The sequence below is a fragment of the Eurosta solidaginis genome, chromosome 1 (genome assembly GCF_040869045.1).
Source record: "Eurosta solidaginis isolate ZX-2024a chromosome 1, ASM4086904v1, whole genome shotgun sequence".
In the NCBI taxonomy this organism is placed as follows: domain Eukaryota; kingdom Metazoa; phylum Arthropoda; class Insecta; order Diptera; family Tephritidae; genus Eurosta; species Eurosta solidaginis.
In genome coordinates, this window is record NC_090319.1 from 97714881 (window position 1) to 97734444 (window position 19564).

General features: G+C 43.4%; 1 protein-coding gene across 1 annotated transcript; it reads right to left on the reverse strand.

Moving 5' to 3' along the window:
• Window positions 1–18330: 18330 nt before the first annotated feature.
• LOC137236791 (dnaJ homolog subfamily C member 17) lies at window positions 18331–19455 on the reverse strand. The gene has a single exon (XM_067759779.1). It carries the CDS (start codon window positions 19287–19289, stop codon window positions 18414–18416), a length of 876 nt encoding a protein of 291 aa, XP_067615880.1. The 5' UTR covers window positions 19290–19455; the 3' UTR covers window positions 18331–18413.
• Between the last annotated feature and the right edge of the window lie 109 nt (window positions 19456–19564).

The window sequence follows — 19564 nt, forward strand, 5'->3', positions numbered from 1 at the left end:
CTACTTTCCATGGCCGGAATCTCATGGCATTTTTTCGCTAGTGATCGCCGGTCTTTCTTTCTTGTTTTTCAATACTTTTGTATCGCAACTTTCGCCCCATCACCAGTCACTAGTTGTGTTCGCACGAAACCGCTCCCAAGTGGACCGTAACCGTAGACCATAACAGCAGACCGTAACAAATTTACCAACTCAAATATTTTTAGGTTATGGATATGGCGAGAAACCAAAAACAAATTGGTTGGCTATGGTATGGTTATGGCGTTAGCGCTATGGTATGGCACCAGTAATCGATTACATTGATTTCCATAAGGTAGTTTCGATCAGCTGTTTTATCTGGTTATGGTTTTATTATTATAAACCACCATTAATTGACCCTTTAATAAATAATAGCCATCATCCCGTCGCAAAGATCCTGAGCCAGATAAAAAATTTTGCATGTAAATGCAACAACAAAGATTTGAGCCAGATAAATCCAGATAGAAGTCTGGTTCAATTTGTGAGCCAGATAATTTGTTAGTTTCTTATCTTTAGTTTGGCAACACTGCTTTTAATTAACTTACTTTGTTCAAAGGAATTCTTAAATTATTTTTCACACTCAAGCGAAAAAAATTGTATTCATAACCATTGCTAAGATTTACAATAGCCATCATCCGGTAGCAAAAGCCTGAGCCTGATAAATAAGTTTGCACGTAAATGCAACAACAACGATTTGAGCCAGATAAATCCAGATAGAAGTCTGGTTCAATTTGTGGGCCAGATAATTTGTTATTTACTTGTCTTTAGTTTGGCAACGCTGCCTTTAATAAACCTACTTTTTCAAAAATAGAATTCGCTGCTTAGCCTTTCGCCGTATGAGTTAAATGAAAAACAGTGGCGACATCTGCCTATCACATTTCACGTGTGCGAAAATATCACGACATCTGCTTCTCAAGTATCTCAATGATCCAGAGCATTCCCGTGAGAATTGAGCGTGAGCCGGAGCTGTAAAACTCACTGGAAGACGGCAAATGTTCATAACCAACACTTTAAAATATTAAATAACTGTGAAATAGCCGAACATTGAATGTGATGTAAAATCAGGCAACGGCTTCGCTTTTGTTCAAGCCAGCATTCACATGACACCGTGTGGAAGTAGAAAGGCCAGACTGAGTGGACACAATATTGAAAGCATAATAGAATTCGCGACAACAAAGTGGCAGTTTTTTCGCCTCGCGAAACCAGACATTGTTACCGACCAAATCATCTACGACTTTATTTACAACATGGACACGGCAAATGTCGACCATATTAGACATCAAAGTAGATGGCATTACGCTACCAACTGTCTTTACCCTTTCAAGACCGTAAGAAAACTAAAAGTAAATTATGTTGTACGACAGTTTTATTTAGTTGAAAGCAAAATACATAAAAAACAATTCGACTTTTAAATTAATTTCACGGTTTTTTTGTAATTTCATGGGAAAAATATTTCCCTATGGACCACTCCATTACAGGTCTTATTTTATAAGCTCTATCATTAAATTGTGACTGATTACCGAAATATAAGTTTTCACGTATGTGTTCAAACCTTATTCGTGGCATGACATTGGCTACAAAAGGAACGCCCATATCTTCATCAGTCGACCAGCAGCTTCTTATAGTGGGTAATACGTGGTAGCTCATCACGAAGTTCATACCCAAAAATGCCTTCACATCCAACTCGTCAACGGTGAAAACTCTACCATGTTGTTCCGCATAGCGAATACTTTCTGGAACCAATATGTTTTTCATTAACTTCTGTAACTTCCATAAAAATTTCATGGGGTCACACTTTCACGCTTATCACAGAATAGATTTATGAGACCAAACTCATAGTCACTTTCTCGAAAGATATTCGGCGCATATGAGTCCTTTCTCCATCTGAAAACAGGAGCTTCTTCATCAGAGGTATGGATAGGATTTCCATCCGATTTGTCTTCTTCAACTTCTTCTTCGTCTAGTTAGTTCCTTTTTCTCCATCACTATTGTCAGCCATGAGTAATTGTAAAATCTCACCTTCTTTCAGATGAAATTCACTGCATCTTTTTCCAGTCATTTTGTCTGTAGTGAATTCGAAAAACATGAATAAATGAGTAAATCGCATCATAAAATAATAACAAAAATAGTACCCAAAAATTTCCTTTGTGGTCCACAGGGAAACATGTTTCCCTTATAAAAATTCTATATTTTTAGATACTTTTTGCCATTTAATTACATAAAATTGATCATTGTTTACTTTCGTACTTACCATTCAACAAATAAAAAGCTTTTAAAAACAATTTGAAACACGAAATTCTAAATACGTTAAATAAATATGAACACACTTCTGTCAGTTTATTTTAAATTTGACAGCTTTTAGTTTTGATAGGCATGATATCATTTTTTTCTGATTATGTCGCAGGAACAGTAAGGATGGCAAGGACCCGCCCCAGCCGACAATGACTAGCCACTGTGCACCACCACATCATGCCGACCGCCAGGGATGCACCTTAACGTTAAGCTAATCGTTTATCAAAAAATTTCCACCGTTTCCGTTGAAACACTTCGAAATATTATCGATAAAGAAATTATCAAGATAAATTGTATCTCGTTTTTAACCGAAACGAAAAGCTTTCGTTAGCGTTAAAAACGTTAACAGAAACGTGATACTTTATGTTTGAATTGTGCTGGCAATGCTATAGCCATGGTGAAGCCGTAAGGTGGCAACAACGAGCGCACATACACACACAAACTCTATGTAATTTGTTTGTGTAATTCGTTGGTGGTAATGTCAAAAATACTCTGAGAAATGTTCGTACTGTCAAAATTCATGAGAAAAGTTGCAATCAGCTTGGATAATGCTTTCACCTTTAATGACTCCGCCATCAATCAGCTTTGCCAGCATAGTTTGAAATTAATAATCAACATAAACGATTTGATTTCGTTTTGATATGGCAGAAAACGAAACGAAATCATTTCGTTAATTTGACGATCTTAACGTTAATAAACGAAACGAAATGACTTCGTTTCGTTTATTAACGTTGATTATCGTAACGAAATGATATCGTTTCGTTGGTTAAGCATGCCTGCCGACCGCCTTCCTTACTGCTTCCCGTAGAAAATGCGAAACCATAACAGATGGCGCCCAACGTTTGTTACGGTCTGCTGTTATAGTCTACGGTTACGGTCACTTGGGAGCGTGTTGGCGCGAACGCACCTAGTGATGGGGCGAAGTTGCGATACAAAAGTATCGAAAACAAGAAAAAAAAACAGACCGGCGATCACTAGCGAAAACTGCGATGAGTTTCCGGAAAAAAGTGTGATTGGCTGCAGCTAAAATTGAGGCGGCCTGGCGATATAAAAAAAAGGGATCGTGTAACATCGGTTGACACAACTTCAATAGCAAGGCGCTAACTGCTTTATTAACATTATTGCTACGTCAACTGCACATCCCCACTTATATTTAACGAATCGCCACCCACCCTAGCCAGCTGTGCACGTATTCAACGAGCATTGTGGAAGAACCAAAAGACGGCAACGAGGAATTGCAGGCCCAACTACTAGAAGAACAAACAAGTGGGAATAAACCTTATCACGGTGGTGTCGTGTTGACACAAGCGCAACGTATATAATATCTAGTGAAGTAGGTCGGCGTTTCACAGCCACACTTAGTGAGGAAAGTGTTAGTGATTCCGATACGGATTCGGACGGCACTGAGCTAAATGTTGATGAGAACCATTGCAATCCGAAGATAAAGTCCTTTCTCTACGTTACGAAGTACCCTACCACCTTCGGAAAAGCGTCCGATCACCAATTCCGCCTCCAGGGTCAGCAGTACGCTGCCGCGTAATACAACTAACGTCAAAATGGCCAAGTCATCCAGATCGTAAAGGCCAGCACGAAGCTTTATCGCCACCAGGTTCATTCGATTACCTCGGACCAGAGCGCAACAACCACCAACAGTACCAACATGGCGCGCCCAAGACGGCGCACCACAACCAACAACTGCGTCGGCTTCACCGGCAAAGTCAACTTCACCAGCGACAACACGCCGGCAGAGACCCATGGTACGTACTCTGTCGGCCATGTAAGTACCAACAAGGTATAACTTTAGATATAATTACTCTACAAAAAATTCTGGTCATAAAACTTACCCACGGCCATACAAACGTGACTATGAATATAACCTATGACTGTAAAGTGACTAGTCCAATGGCGTGGAATGACGAGAGCGTTTTTTGCAGGGTAGTCAAGGAAATTATAAGTAATGCTTAGAGGGTTTTATACAGTCCGGTTGGTCCATTTAACAAGGGTCGATTTTTCTAGTAAAATTTTATTATTGAATACTTGGAATTGTTAGCTTTACAGCCAAGGGCATACATCCTCTTTTTTATATCATCGTAATAATATATTTTGTCGCTTTAAAATGTTTGAAGTTAGCTCTATAAATTTTATGGATAATAAGCCGGCCTTATCACGTGAAACATTTTAGCGATCCATTTTTGGAGCTCAATCATAAATTGTTAGAAAAAAAATTTGTATGCACGAATTGGCTAGAAGATTGAAACTCTCTTTTCCTATATCATTCAAATACAATATATATATATATATATATATATATATATATATCTATACATATGAATCACTATTGCTAGCGATATCGTTCGAACAACCAGAAGCAAATAATATACGTGCATATAATACATAGCGCTATACAAATTTAATCTTTATTGCTTTTATAACAAGTTTTCTTGGTACATATTACATGTTAGTGTCATTATACTATGCGTTATACCAAATTGATATTTTGTTAAACTCAAAAATAAGTCCTATTACAAAAACATAATAATTTTGTAAGAGAGCCCCAATTATCGGAATTGTTATCCCAACTTTATAGCCCTAAAATATGTTTTGTGAAGGTGTTAACGAGTAAAGAAAAAGGAACGTCTTCTCTGATTCACGCCTCTACGTATAATAATTTTATTTGCAAATCTCCAGTACATAATTTTCCACATACATATATATGTATGTGCGTATATACATAGGTTCATATAGGATACAGCTAAGGTTATTGTTTTATACATAAGTACATAAGTGCAGTTTGAGAAGTAGCAAATAGTAGCACAAAGGAAAACAAGCAAGAATGCCAAGGGCTGATAGGGTTGCCGTGTGACTTCAAATACTTAACATTCCGCCCACCTCGTCCGAAACTGGGACGAAATCATGTTAACACAGACCGCCCACCGTCTGCTATACTATTTGCAATAGGTAAGATCAAGAGTTTGGTGATTGGTCGTTTAAGGGTGGTTGATTTTGTTTTGACAGTAGCGACTCCAGCGATGCCGTCTGACCCCGGATGGATATCCACTATTCTACCCAAGGGCCATTGCGTAGGTGGCAACCGTTCATCTCGTATCAACACGAGTTGTCCGATGGCTATTTCACTTTGTTGAGCGAACACGCCTCTGGGTTGCTGGTTAAGGCTCTGCCGATTAAAAAGTGGCCCGGAATCAACGCCGTGAGATCGTTGGGATCGTCGGTTATGGCAGTTAATGGCCGCGAATTCAAACAGGCCTCGATTTGTTTTAAGACTGTGTAAAACTCCTCAAATGTTAATGTAGTGGTCCCAACTACTCGCTTCAGATGCACCTTCATGCTTTTCACCGCCGCCTCCCAAAGCCCCCCAAAGTTTGGAGCAGCAGGTGGTATAAAGTGTCAGTTAATTTCGCGACGCGATGTGTATGATGCAGCTGCTCTAAGTTGTGCTTGCAGAGCCTTTCGTTCGCTGACCAAAAGGGTGTTTGCGCCTATGAAGGTGGTACCATTATCGCTATACATGTCGGTGCAGAGTCCCCTCGTAGCAATGAATCGGTTCAGCGCAGCGATAAATGCTTCGGTTGTCATGTCACTGACAAGCTCTAGATGGCAGGCCTTTGTTGCTAGACAGACCAGTACGACTACATATCCTTTATATGCACGATGCCCTCTCCCCTTGGTAGTACGGATATGAAATGGACCTGCGTAGTCCACACCGGTGTGCCCAAATGGTACGGAAATATTGCATCTAGGAGCGGGTAATTGGCCCATCAGCTGCGTCTGTGGTTTACAGGACTGTCGGAAACAAGGCAGGCAATTCCTGATTATACCTTTGACTGCATCGCGGCTGTTTATCACCCAGAATCGTCGTCTGATGTGGCTCAGTGTCGCTTGCGTTCCAGCGTGGAGTAATTGTGTGTGTGCATGTTTAATGAGTAAAACAGTTAAGCTGCTGTTTTTTGGTAAAATCATTGGGTGTCGCTCGTTTAATGATAAATCAGCGTTTTTGAGCAGCCCACCAACACGTAATATACCTTCTGAGTCCAGAAAGGGATCTATGCTAACCAGTTTGCTCTTTTTCTCTATGCCCTTGCTTGCACGTAGCTGTCCCACTTCAATGGTATACTCTTCTTGCTGTACTCGTTTGATCCATGATTTCAGCGCGGCATAGCGTTCAGTCCATAGGCAGTATGGTGTTGTGGAGTGTGGCCACCCAATAGTAACAGCAATGAAACGCTGACACCAGGCCGTTATAACAAGCACCTTATCAAGATCCGAATACCTTTCGAGAATGGAAACATCAGCCGGTTGCGTGTTTAGCACTTTAACAGATTTAGTTTCTGGTAGTGTATTAGGAGTTCCTGGATGCAGTTGGGGCCATCCGTCTTCAGGTAAGCGTAGCCATGGTGGACCAGTACACCAGAGTGTATGGTTTATTAGCTGATTCGGCGATATTCCCCTCGATGCGCAGTCAGCTGGATTGTCATCTGTGCGCACATATCTCCACTGTTCATTAGACGTGATTTCATGGATTGTTGCACACAAACTCTTTCAGGTTGCCGGGATCGGATCTAATCCAGCCAAGTGCCGTGGTTGAGTCGGACCAAAGATATGTGGCGACCTTTTGAAGTTTAAGTACTTCCTGAACCTTCGCGATAAGCTTGGATGCCAGAAGGGTAGCGCAGAGCTCAAGCCTTGGTATGGTCATCCTTTTAAGTGGTGCTACTTTAGTTTTAGCTATAAGCAGTGTTATGTGTATGCCAAGTTCCGAAACCACCTTTAAGTACACCACCGCGGCAAAGGCTTGTGTCGATGCATCTGCAAATGCATGGTATTCCAGCGAAGTGGCATTGCCAGATGTGTGTATCCAGCGTGGAATTCTTAGAGTGCGTAAGTTCGCTAGTTCTTTGCGAAGCGAATCCCATTCGCTTTGGATTTAAATAGGCAATTCCTCATCCCATTCAATTCCAAGGGTCCAAAGATGTTGAAATAATATTTTCCCTTTGATAAGCACTGGAGACAGAAACCCCAGCGGATCAAATAACTTAGCGATATCGGAGAGGAATTCTCGTTTGGTGACCCGCCGATCGACAGGGTTGAGTTTTATGCTATAAGTGAAGCTATCAGCGTGTGTCATCCAAACAATTCCTAGTGCCTTGGATTCAGTTTCCGTACCAAGCTCATGGGAGCCCTTCTCCTCACGATCGGTAGGGTCAATTTCATAAAGGACGCCAGGACATTTTGAGTTAAACTTACGAAGCTTGAATCCTCCAGCTAGCGGAAGTTGTTGTAATTCGCTCCTGAGTTGATTGACGCCAGCTATGGTTTCACCACCAGACAGAACGTCGTCGACATAGAATTCTTGTCGTGTCGAGTGTTTCAAGCGAGAGGGAACCTATGTTCTTCGTCTTTAGCGAGCGTCTGCAGCACTTTCATCGCAAGGAATGGCGCACAATTGGTGCCATAAGTAACCGTTAACAAGCGAAAGGTTGAAGCTGGCTCCCGGTCGTCATATCTCCATAAAATGCGTTGCAGGTCAACGTCGTCGGCATGAACCTGTATTTGCCTGTACATTTTTTCAATATCCCCTGTGAATGCGATACGGTACCTTCGCCAGTTCAAAACAATAGTGGCGAGATCACCTTGTAATTTTGGACCGGTGTACAGACAATCGTTGAATGACAGTCCTGACTCACTGCGCTTGGATGCGTTAAACACTACGCTTAGCTTAGTTGTTGTGCTGGAGTCTTTTAGCACACTATGATGGGGGAGATAATTGACGCGCCCGGTTGTCGTAGCATCCTTAGCGAGTTCCATATGACCAAGTGAATAATATTCGGACATAAAATCATGATACAACTTTCGCACTGTAGCATCACGATGCAAACGACGCTCCATCGTGTTCAAAAGGGATAGTGCAGCTCCTTGAGTTGATGCGGGTTCAGTGAGATGCGACTCATTTGTGACAGGAAGTCGTACCACATACCGACCTGTTGCAGTGCGTTGGGTGGTTGACTCAAAGATAGCATTGCAAAGTGTTTCATCTTCGGTGAGGGTTTGTTGAACCGTTACCTCTTCTTGCTCCCAGAACCGACGAATAAGCTCGTCAAGCTCTAAACTAGTGGAGTAACAATCATAAGCGGGTTTGAGGAAAGGACTGTCTTGTGTTGGCAATCTACCAAAGATGACCCATCCTAATTGTGTTTTTTGCGCGATTATGTTTGAGTTGGGACAATGTTTTACATCGTTAAGTATGATAGCAGCATAGTCACCTGCACTTAGAATTACGTCTATAGCTCCAGATTTATGGAAGTTAGGATCAGCAAGCTCAAGTTGGCAAAAGGTTGTGAATTGCTCGGGAGGTCTGCTGACGGATGGACATGGGTTTCCCACGCGTGGTAATACAAGCGCATGGCAACGCTTTTCAAATGTAGATGTAGTCGAGTGTAGCGTGAACTCAACCGAGCCAGTCGTTGTGGTCAATCTTTCGCCATTTGCACCATTTAATGGTATGCGCAGCGGCGAATTTAGTAACCTCAATTAGGTTACAGCGTACTCGCTGATAAACGTTGCTTCGGCTCCGCTATCTAGCAAGGCACGGAGCACCATTGTGTGACCGCTGTCAGAACTTAGTTCAATTAATGCTGTGCCGAGTAGCACTGAAGGAATATCATATGAAGTCGCCTGGGCGATTGATGCGTTGTGTGTAGATATCGGCCGTTGGTTTGAGTCAGCTGGCATAGAGCTGAACTGATTTGAAGAGGTATTCGTGTAATACTCATGTAGCATTGTGTGATGAGTCAAATTACACTTTTGGCAACGGCCGGTTGAAGGGCATTGTTGGCACTTATGATTCGGTCGTAAGCAGTTTGAGCATAGTTTCGACTGTTGTACTACCTTGTAGCGCTGTTGTGGCGTTTGGTTTCGAAAACTTGTACGTAAAAGGATGTAATGCTTGCCCGCACAGCAAGGACAATTTGATGTGGTGGTTTGATACGTCTTCACACCCGGCTGTTTCGATTTCAGATCGTCCTTAGATGGTAGACTGTTTGGCTTAGAGTCCGAAAAACTTTGCATAACTTCTAATGATTTGATTTGGTTTTCGATAAATTGGCGAAACTCCTCAAAGGTTGAAAGTGTTTTCTTGGCAGAAATAGATAACTGCCAAGCACGCACCGAGGCACTGTCCAATTTGTGTACAACCGTATAGATCAACCAATCGTCCCAATGTGCAATTGGACGCCCAAGTTGTTCCAATGCACGCAACGATGCAGTGACCTTGTCAATTAATGATCGCAAGCTCGCAGCTGATTCCTTTCGAATTGGTGTCAGTGTCATTATTTCGGTTAGATGTACATTGATAATGATCCGCTTGTTGTCAAACTTGCATTCTAGGAGCTCCCAAGCTACAGCAAAGTTAGCGTCTGTTGTTGCTATATTATCCAATGAGGTTTTAGCTTCACGGGTGAGACTGTCCTTTAGGTACTGTAAGCGCTGCGTGTTGGATAGGTTTCGACTTTGGATAACAATTAATGTAAACAAATCCTTGAAAGGATACCAACGTAGAAACGAGCCGTCAAACGGTGGGATTTTGATTGGTGGTAGTCTTTGACTTAACTGCACGTCAAGTGGCGTGGTTGTTGTCGCATTCTGTGACTCTGAAATGGTAGAATTAGTAGCTGCCTCAATCATGTCGTTCAACTCTCCTAATGTTTCCGTGTAAATACGATTTCAGTGTAAGCATCCAAAATCGGTTGAGCCAGCTCACTGGTTGTGGCGTCTTCAGCAGCACTTGATACGTCATCGTACCCCTTTACATATTTTTCCCAGTATTGGCAAAGCAGCGGACGACGGCCGATTAAGAATCCTTTGGTTTGCTTGGTTTTGGCTGTTTTGCGTAAATTTGCCATGAAATTCATGATTAAATTTGCAACACATGTTTGCTGCTTTATTAAAGTCTTCATGGTGCTATATACCGCTTTGTGGACGTGCAAAAAATTTCCAGAATACCGGCGTAGAGCTGAAATGTTGCTTCAAGCTTGAAGTAGGTATAAAAATATCCAGTTAGAATCACGTGATATTTCCACAGTATGTATCCGTTATGTGTAGAGCAGCAATTATCGCATTGTTGGAATGTACGTAGCTTGCGTAGAGCAAAATGTAGATACCTGCGAATAATCTGCGTATAATCTACACAATAATCGTTCGAAAGGCCTTTATTTTGTAAGTTAATTATACGGCCGTGATTTTTCCTATGACTTTTCAAAGGTCGCGAGCTTGTTTCTCCGCAAGGGTTGCCAAATGTTAACGAGTAAAGAAAAAGGAACGTCTTCCCTGATTCACGCCTCTCCGTATAATAATTTTATTTGCAAATCTCCAGTACATAGTTGTCCACATACATATATATGCATGTGCGTATATACATAGGTTCATATAGGATACAGCTAAGGTTATTGTTTTATACATAAGTACATAAGTGCAGTTTGAGAAGTAGCAAATAGTAGCACAAAGGAAAACAAGCAAGAATGCCAAGGGCTGATAGGGTTGCCGTGTGACTTCAAATATTTAACAGAACGGAAAAGAGAAAAGGGGTACTCGACCAAATTCTTACGTTGTATGTAGTATATTTACTATACATAAGTACATTTAATTACATTTTTTTCACACAAAGCGTTTATAACGATTGTCAAAAAAAAAATATGTAATTAAATGTACTTATGTATAGTAAATATACTACATACAACGTAAGAATTTGGTCGAGTGCCCCTTTCCTCTTTTCCCTTCACAAAACATATTTTAGGGCTATGAAGTTGGGATACCAATTCCGATAATTGGGGCTCTCTTACAAAATTATTATGTTGTTGTAATAGGACTCATTTTTGAGTTTAACAAAATATCAATTTGGTATAACGCATAGTATAATGACACTAACATGTAATATGTACCATGAAAACTTGTTATAAAAGCAATAAAGATTAAATTTGTATAGCACTATGTATTATATGCACGTATATTATTTGCTTCTGGTTGTTCGAACGATATCGCTAGCAATAGTGATTCATATGTATAGATATATATATTTGAATGATATAAGAAAAGAAAGTTTCAATCTTCTAGCCAATTCGTGCATAAAAATTTTTTTTTCTAACAATTTATGATTGAGCTCCAAAAATGGATCGCTAAAATGTTTCACGTGATAAGGACGGCTTATTATCCATAAAATTTATAGAGCTAACTTCAAACATTTTAAAGCGACAAAATATATTATTACGATGATATAAAAAAGAGGATGTATGCCCTTGGCTGTAAAGCTAACAATTCCAACTATTCAATAATAAAATTTGACGAGAAAAATCGACCCCTGTTAAATGAATCAACCGGACTGTATAAAACCCTCTAAGCATTACTTATAAGTTTCCTTGACTACCCTGCAAAAAACGCTCTCGTCATTCCACGCCATTGGACTAGTCACTTTACAGTCATAGGTTATATTCATAGTCAAGTTTGTATGGCCGGGGGTAAGTTTTATGACCAGAATCTTTTGTAGGGTAATTATATCTAAAGTTATACCTTGTTGGTACTTACATGGCCGACAGAGTACGTACCATGGGTCTCTGCCGGCGTGTTGTCGCTGGTGAAGTTGACTTTGCCGGTGAAGCCGACGCAGTTGTTGGTTGTGGTGCGCGGTCTTGGGTGCGCCGTGTTGGTACTGTTGGTGGTTGTTGCGCTCTGCACCGAGGTAATCGAATGAACCTGGTGGCGATAAAGCTTTGTGCTGGCCTTTACGATCTGGATGACTTGGCCATTTTGACGTTAGTTGTATTACGCGGCAGCGTACTGTTGACCCTGGAGGCGGAATTGGTGGTCGGACGCTTTTCCGAAGGTGGTAGGGTACTTCGTAACGTAGAGAAAGGGGTTTATCTTCGGATTGCAATGGTTCTCATCAACATTTAGCTCAGTGCCGTCCGAATCCGTATCAGAATCACTAACACTTTCCTCACTAAGTGTGGCTGTGAAACGCCGACCTACTCACTAGATATTATATACGTTGCGCTTGTGTCAACACGACACCACCGTGATAAGGTTTATTCCCACTTGTTTGTTCTTCTAGTAGTTGGGCCTGCAATTCCTCGTTGCCGTCTTTCGGTTCTTCCACAATGCTCGTTGAATACGTGCACAGCCGGATAGGGTGTTTGGCGATTCGTTAAATATAAGTGGGGATGTGCAGTTGACGTAGCAATAATGTTAATAAAGCAGTTGGCGCCTTGCTATTGAAGTTGTGTCAACCGATGTTACACGATCCCTTTTTTTTATATCGCCAGGCCGCCTCAATTTTAGCTGCAGCCAATCACACTTTTTTCCGGAAACTCATCGCAGTTTTCGCTAGTGATCGCCGGTCTGTTTTTTTTTTTTTCTTGTTTTCGATACTTTTGTATCGCAACTTTCGCCCCATCACCAGTCACTAGGTGCGTTTGCGCGAACACGCTCCCAAGTGGACCGTAACCGTAGGCCATAACAGCAGACCGTAACAAACGATCAAGCACGTTCTGTGCTCGTGCCCTGCGCTTGCCAGACTGACTCCAGCTGTTAGGAGTAATGCAGCTGTCAGATCTAGAAGCAGCAAGTGGCTTAAGTCAGAGGAAGCTTCTAGTATTTGCCAAGAGGACGGAGTTGTTTTATAACATAGGTCCTGGCTTTTGATAGGGTTTTTCAGTTTGGTCGTTAAAACAAACTTCTGGTAACACTACGGATTCAATCAGACTACGTGAGGTCCTCATGGATCGGCCAGTTCAACCTAACCTAACTCCCCATTAGAGAGGGAAATGAGACCATCTCCGTAGGCACAGCCATATGAAGCAAAAAAAAAAACACCAACAATTGCAATGTTGAACCAACGCCTCTAACACCCCCTCTCACTATGGCCCACCTCTGTTAAAACTGCAAGTTTCCTTGGAGTCCCGTTAGAGGATATTGACGGCAGTTTGTGATCGTTTGCGCTTATTGGATGGTGCGAAGCACTGCTACAACAAGAAGAACGAATGTAGAGAAAAGTATGCTCGGAAGTTTGATGTAAAATCCAAACCTTTGAGTGGATCAAAAGTATTCAACGGTTTGTTCAGGGAGTTATGTTGTTGTTGTTGTTGTAGCGATAAGGCTGATCCCCGAAGGCTTTGGGGAGTGTTATCGATGTGATGGTCCTTTGCCTGATACAGATCTGGTACGCTCCGGTAACACAGCACCATTAAGGTGCTAGGCCGACCATCTCGGGAACGATTTATGTGGCCACATTAAACCTTCAGGCCATACCTCCCTCCCACCCCAAGTTCCATGAGGAGCTTGGGGTCGCTAGAGCCTCGTGTTGTTGTTGTTGTAGCAATGATTCGCCCCACCTAACAGCCGCGACCGATCACAAATTGTCATCAATATCCTCTAACGGGAGTCCAAGGAAACTTGCCGTTTCAACAGGGGTGGACCATAAGGAAAGGGGTGTTAAAGGCGTTGGTTCCACATTACAATTAAAGAGATGGTTGGTGTCATGTTGGGACACATTGCAGGCGGTGCATACATTTTGTATGTCGGGGTTGATTCTGGATAGGTAAGACTTTAACCTGTTACAGTATCCAGAACGAAGTTGGGCAAGAGTGACACGCGTTTCCCTGTGGAGTATGCGTTCCTCTTCCGCGAGATTTGGATACTTTTCTCTAAGTACTGGATTCACCGGGCAATTCCTGGCATAAAGGTCCGACGCCTGTTCACCAAGGACCTGCTTGTGTTTTTTCGCTTCATACGGCAGGGTTCTCAGGTGCCGTATTTCCTCAAAATGCTTTCGGAGATGACTCCTTAAGCCCCTAGGCGGTGCTGGTTCATCAATCAGATGTCTGTTGGGATGCTCAGGTTTCTGGGTATTCAACAGGAACTGTTTGGTCAGCATCTCATTTCTCCCCCTGATGGGGAGTATTCTCGCCTCATTATGCAGATGGTGTTCTGGGGACATAAGAAGACAGCCCGTGGCAATTCTGAGAGCAGTATTTTGACAGGCCTGTAGCTTCTTCCAGTGGGTAATTTTTAGGCTTGGCGACCATATGGGTGACGCGTAGCACGTAATCGGCTGGCTAATTGCATTGTATGTAGTCATGAGCGTTTCTTACCCCAGCGGGTTAGGGGATCAGAATATACCCGCGGTAGGTATGCCTGTCGTAAGAGGCGACTAAAATACCAGATTCAAGGGGCTGTGTAGCGCAACCTTTCAGGTTGCCAGCGCAATATATAGCTTCTCCAAACCCAATTGTCAACCTCACCTATCCGCGGCGAATCCTGTTTCACTAACAGGCGAGGCTCTGGCGACCCCAAGCTCCTCATGGAACTTGGAGGTAGGGAGGGAGGGAATGGCCTGAAGGTTTAATGTGGCCACATAAATCGTTCCCGAGATGGTCGGGCTAGCACCTTAATGGTTCTATGGCACCGGAGCTTACCGGATTTGTATCCGGCAAAGGACCATCACATCGATAACACTCCCCAAAGTCTTCGGGGAGCAACCTTATCGCTTCAACAACAACAACAACATGAGCGTTTCTTTATCTTTTTCCCAGGTACTGCCAGCGAGGGATTTGAGGATTTTGTTACGGCGCTGAATTCTCGGAACAATTGCGGCTGCGTGCTCACCAAAATGTAGATCCTGATCAAACGTCGCACCCAAGATTTTGGGGTGTAGGACAGTCGGTAGCGTAGTGCCATCGACGTGGATGTTCAAAATGGTCGACATTTGGGACGTCCATGTTGTAAATAAAGTCGCGGAAGATTTAGTCGGTGATGCCAGGTTTCGCGAGGCAAAAAAACTGGAGAGATCAGGGAGGTAGCCGTTTATTTTATTGCATAGCTGATCGATCTTTGGGCCTGGGCCTGTGGCCATTATTGTGCAGTCATCGGCGTAGGAAACGATTGTGACTCCTTCCGGTGGTGAAGGTAGCTTAGATATGTAGAAATTAAACAAAAGTGGGGATAGGACACCACCCTGTGGCACCCCTTGTTTAATTCTCCTTGGTTTTGATGTTTCGTTTCTAAATTGCACCGATGCCTGCCGACCACCCAGATAATTTGCGGTCCACCTTTTAAGACATGGAGGAAGGGTAGACCCTTCCAGGTCTTGTAGTAACGAGCCATGGTTGACCGTATCAAAAGCTTTTGATAGGTCTAGCGCTACGAGTACTGTTCTATAGTGGGGGTATTGATTTAAACCGCAATTTATCTGGGTGCTAATATCATTTAGCGCGGTGGTAGTGCTATGGAGTTTTCTGAAGCCATGCTGATGAGAGGCTAGCTGCAAATATGGGAGCAAAATGGCTTCAAGCGTCTTTGCTACTGGCGATAGGAGAGATATCGGACGATACGACTCTCCTATGTTAGCTGGTTTCCCAGGCTTTAGTAGCGGGACCACCTTGGCCATTCTCCATTTCTCGGGTATGACAAAGGTGGAAAGAGACAGATTGAAGACATGCGCTAAATATTTGAAACCCTCTTTCCCTAGGCTTTTAAGCATCGGCATGGCTATGCCGTCTGGGCCCACTGCTTTGGATGGTTTAGCGCGACCAATGGCGCCCTCAACCTCTTTAGCGGTGATGGTGATTGGTGACGCGATGAATTTGTGTTTATGTGCGTGTCTATTGGCTCTCCGTCTATCTTTGTCGACCGTAGGATGCATTATATATTGTCGGCAGAAAGCGCTCGCGCATTTTTTTGCATCCGACAGCAATTTGTCGCCAAAGGCGATGGAAACTTTGTCTTTGTGCTTAGTCGGATTCGATAGGGACTTTACGGTGGACCAAAGTTTACCCACACCGGTAGAGAGGTTACAACCTCTTAGGTGCTCCTCCCATTTGGCACGCTTGTGTTCGTCCACAAGCAATCTGATGCGTTGGTTTATATCCCTTATTTGGGGGTCGCCTGGATCAAGCTGTCTTATAAGGTTACGTTCTCTCGCTAGGTTTGCGGCCTTCGCCGGGAAGTGGGGCCGGATTTCGGGAATGAAACGTGCCGAGGCGGATTCAATGACCTTACGGAAGGCACGCTCCCCTTGGCGGGCATCAGTCGGGATAGGGAGGGCAGCAAAGCGGTTGTCTGTAAAAGATTTATATTCTTCCCACTTTCCTTTTTTGAAGTTTATGAAAGTGCGTTTTTCGGTGACGATGAAGTCGGCGGTACGTTCGAGCGAAATAAGTATAGGCAGGTGGTCGGATGCCAATGTTACCATCGGCTGCCAGTTGACGCAGTTTACGAGTTCTGCGCTCACGATTGAGATATCTGGCGAACTGTGACAGCTTCCTACCATAGGTGTGGGGTCGTCTCCGTTTATTGTACAGAACGTCGTTTCTTCTGTTTGATCCGCCAACATCTCACCCCTACTGCCCGCCCGCAAGTGTGAGTGCCATAGATCGTGATGGGCATTGAAATCGCCTAAGATAATGGGATTGTTGCCAGTGAGTAAGGATCTGATATTAGGGCGGTATCCACTGGTGCAACAGGTGGCAGGAGGGATGTATATGTTGATGATTTCTAGGTTTGCATCGCCTGACCGGACAGATAGGCCTTGACGTTCTAAGACATTGTCCCTGCGTTCGATGCCAGGATCAAATATATAATATTGCACAGAGTGGTGTATGATAAACGCGAGGCCGCCTCCATTTCCGCTCTCGCAGTCTTTCCTGTGGACATTATACCCAGAGCAGGTCTGCAATGCAGATCTTGCTGTGAGTTTAGTCTCTTGAATCGCAGCAATGCGGATGTTGTGCCGCTTCATGAAATCGACTATCTCCGTAATCTTCCCAGTTAGTCCATTACAGTTTAACTGCAGAATTCTGAAGTGAATAAGGGGAGACGCCGCCACTCTGGGGGTAAGTGACGGGTGACTACGCCTGGGTTGTGGAAGGCCAGGACGCAATTGCTGTTGTGGCCCTGGGACTGGGCGTCCTTGGGCAAGCATTGGGGTACCCGCATGATTTGGGTTTGCGACCTGGCAACATGGCGCGATGAAACCCGTCGGGGGGTTACCGTCGCGGAGACCAGAACATCTAGGAAAGTGGCACCACCCAAGGCAGGAGCTGCATTGGGCGGATGTCGCAAACCTATATATTCTGTGCTGGCAAACGGTGCAAACTGAGGTAGGGACTAAGAGTCTGTTTCCCTGACCTACACGATTGCTGCCGGAAAAGAGGGGGGGAGAAGACGGGGGCAGGGGCTGATGCTCAGCATTGCTACCGACTCTACTACGAAGGTAGTAGTTATGAGTGGTAGCAGCTGTTTGAGTTGTTGGCGCCGTGGGGCGCGAGCAGTAGCGGGTACTTGTTGTGGCTTGCTGAGCAGCGGGGCTGCTGGAAGGTAGTGGGGGGCGCTTAGGCTTCGGGACGCCCTTGGGCGTGAACAGCAAGGAGCCACAAAAGATTTATAAACGTTACGTGGACGTCGGGTTTTGAGATCAAGCCCAGAACAACCTGTCCGATGCAACCATCCCTTACACGAAACACACTGAACAGAGTATGACCGTCCTAAAAAGATTCTTTTCCGGCAGATGCAGCAAAAACATTTCTCAGGACCGGGGTCAGGAGACGGACCCGGATTGGATTCGATGCCGGAAAAGAGAATATGGAGCAGTCCTGGTGCAAGGAGCTGCTGGGAGGATGACAATTTGTGGGAGGGACGCAACAAATTAAATGGGGTCACACTGAAATGACAGTCCTTGGTCGGGAAAAATCCCGAGTCGCTCCGGTACATAGAACCGACTACCTTGGGAAGCGCCAGAGCATCGTCTGTTAGTGAAACAGCATTCGCCGCGGATAGGTGAGGTTGACAATTGGGTTTGGAGAAGCTATATATTGCGCTGGCCACCTGAAGTGTTGCGCTACACAGCCCCTTGAATCTGATATTTTAGTCGCCTCTTACGACAGGCATACCTACCGCGGTTATATTCTGACCCCATATCCAGCTTGCGCTTCAGGGAGTTATCATTCAATGTTTTATCAACTCTTGTGTTTACTGTTAATGTTCAATTTACACCTTATTTTATTTGTTTATATTACGATTCATAGTATATTATATAGACTACTTGCTTATCCTTCCGCTTCGTCTTCTGCCAGCATTTGTGCTATGAGTCGTTGGCGCTCTTCAGCTTGTCGCAGTTTTCGCATAACTAAATCTTCGTAGTCCAGTATAGAGCCTCTAGTTTCATTTGCTACTTTTACACCTGGTACTGACACCCACTCCAAATGGAGGGGATTTTGCAATCGTCCTTTTTCGTAGGTTAGTGCCATTTCTGCAGCTTCCAATGTCTTAAACTCTACCAATGCACTGCCCATTTTCTTTGACATCACCAAAGCCGTGATTTCGCCGTATTTTTTTAGAAAAATTGTCAAGTCTTCATATGAATAGCCGCCATTACTTTTATCCTTTTCTGCCTTCCATTTCAGTTTAATTCGATGAGCGGAGGAATCACAGGAAGTTTTCGCTTGTGCATACTGGTGTTCTAACATTGTACGTACTAATTGTTCGCGCATAAGACGTTGTTCTTCCTCGAGCAACTTGGAACCCTCACGCCTTAAACGTTCAATTTGCTCTTGTAAAACCTCTTCATCAGTTTTGGGAACAGTAGAATATGATTGTATATATGACGCATCCTTTTCCCGTTGTTCTAAATCTGCTTTTAATTTTTGTCGTTTACTGTCCAATTGCTTTGTCCGTACCTCCGCTGCTTTTTTGGCTTTCAAAACTTTGTCATAAGCTGAACGCGCTGAAATATCAGTGAGTATTTCCAAAGCTCTTGACAACTCGTGAAAGAGCTCCGCCGCTTTAGGGTTGTCAGGATTTTTATCAGGATGGCATTCCAAGGCTTTTTTTCGATAGGCTTTACGTATATCCGCTTGTTCAGCTTCAAACTCAACACCAAGTATTTCATAAAGATTTATGTCACCGATCTTCGCTGCAGACATTTTTGTTCCAATGATTTCCAAGTAAGCAAATTAGTTTACTATTTTCCTTGTTTTAATTTTATGATTCTATTCTACTAAACGTTTCCGAAAAGATTTGCTGGATGTCATTATCATGGCTCAACAATACTTTGTATTCACAACATTATCAGAGTTGCATCTTGTCTCGTCGCAATCATACCCTGCAAAAACGCTCCACGTCATTTTACTAGTCATTTTACGGTCATTGTGACTTTCTGCAGCGGTTATATTCATAGTCATTTTTGCATGGGGCGATT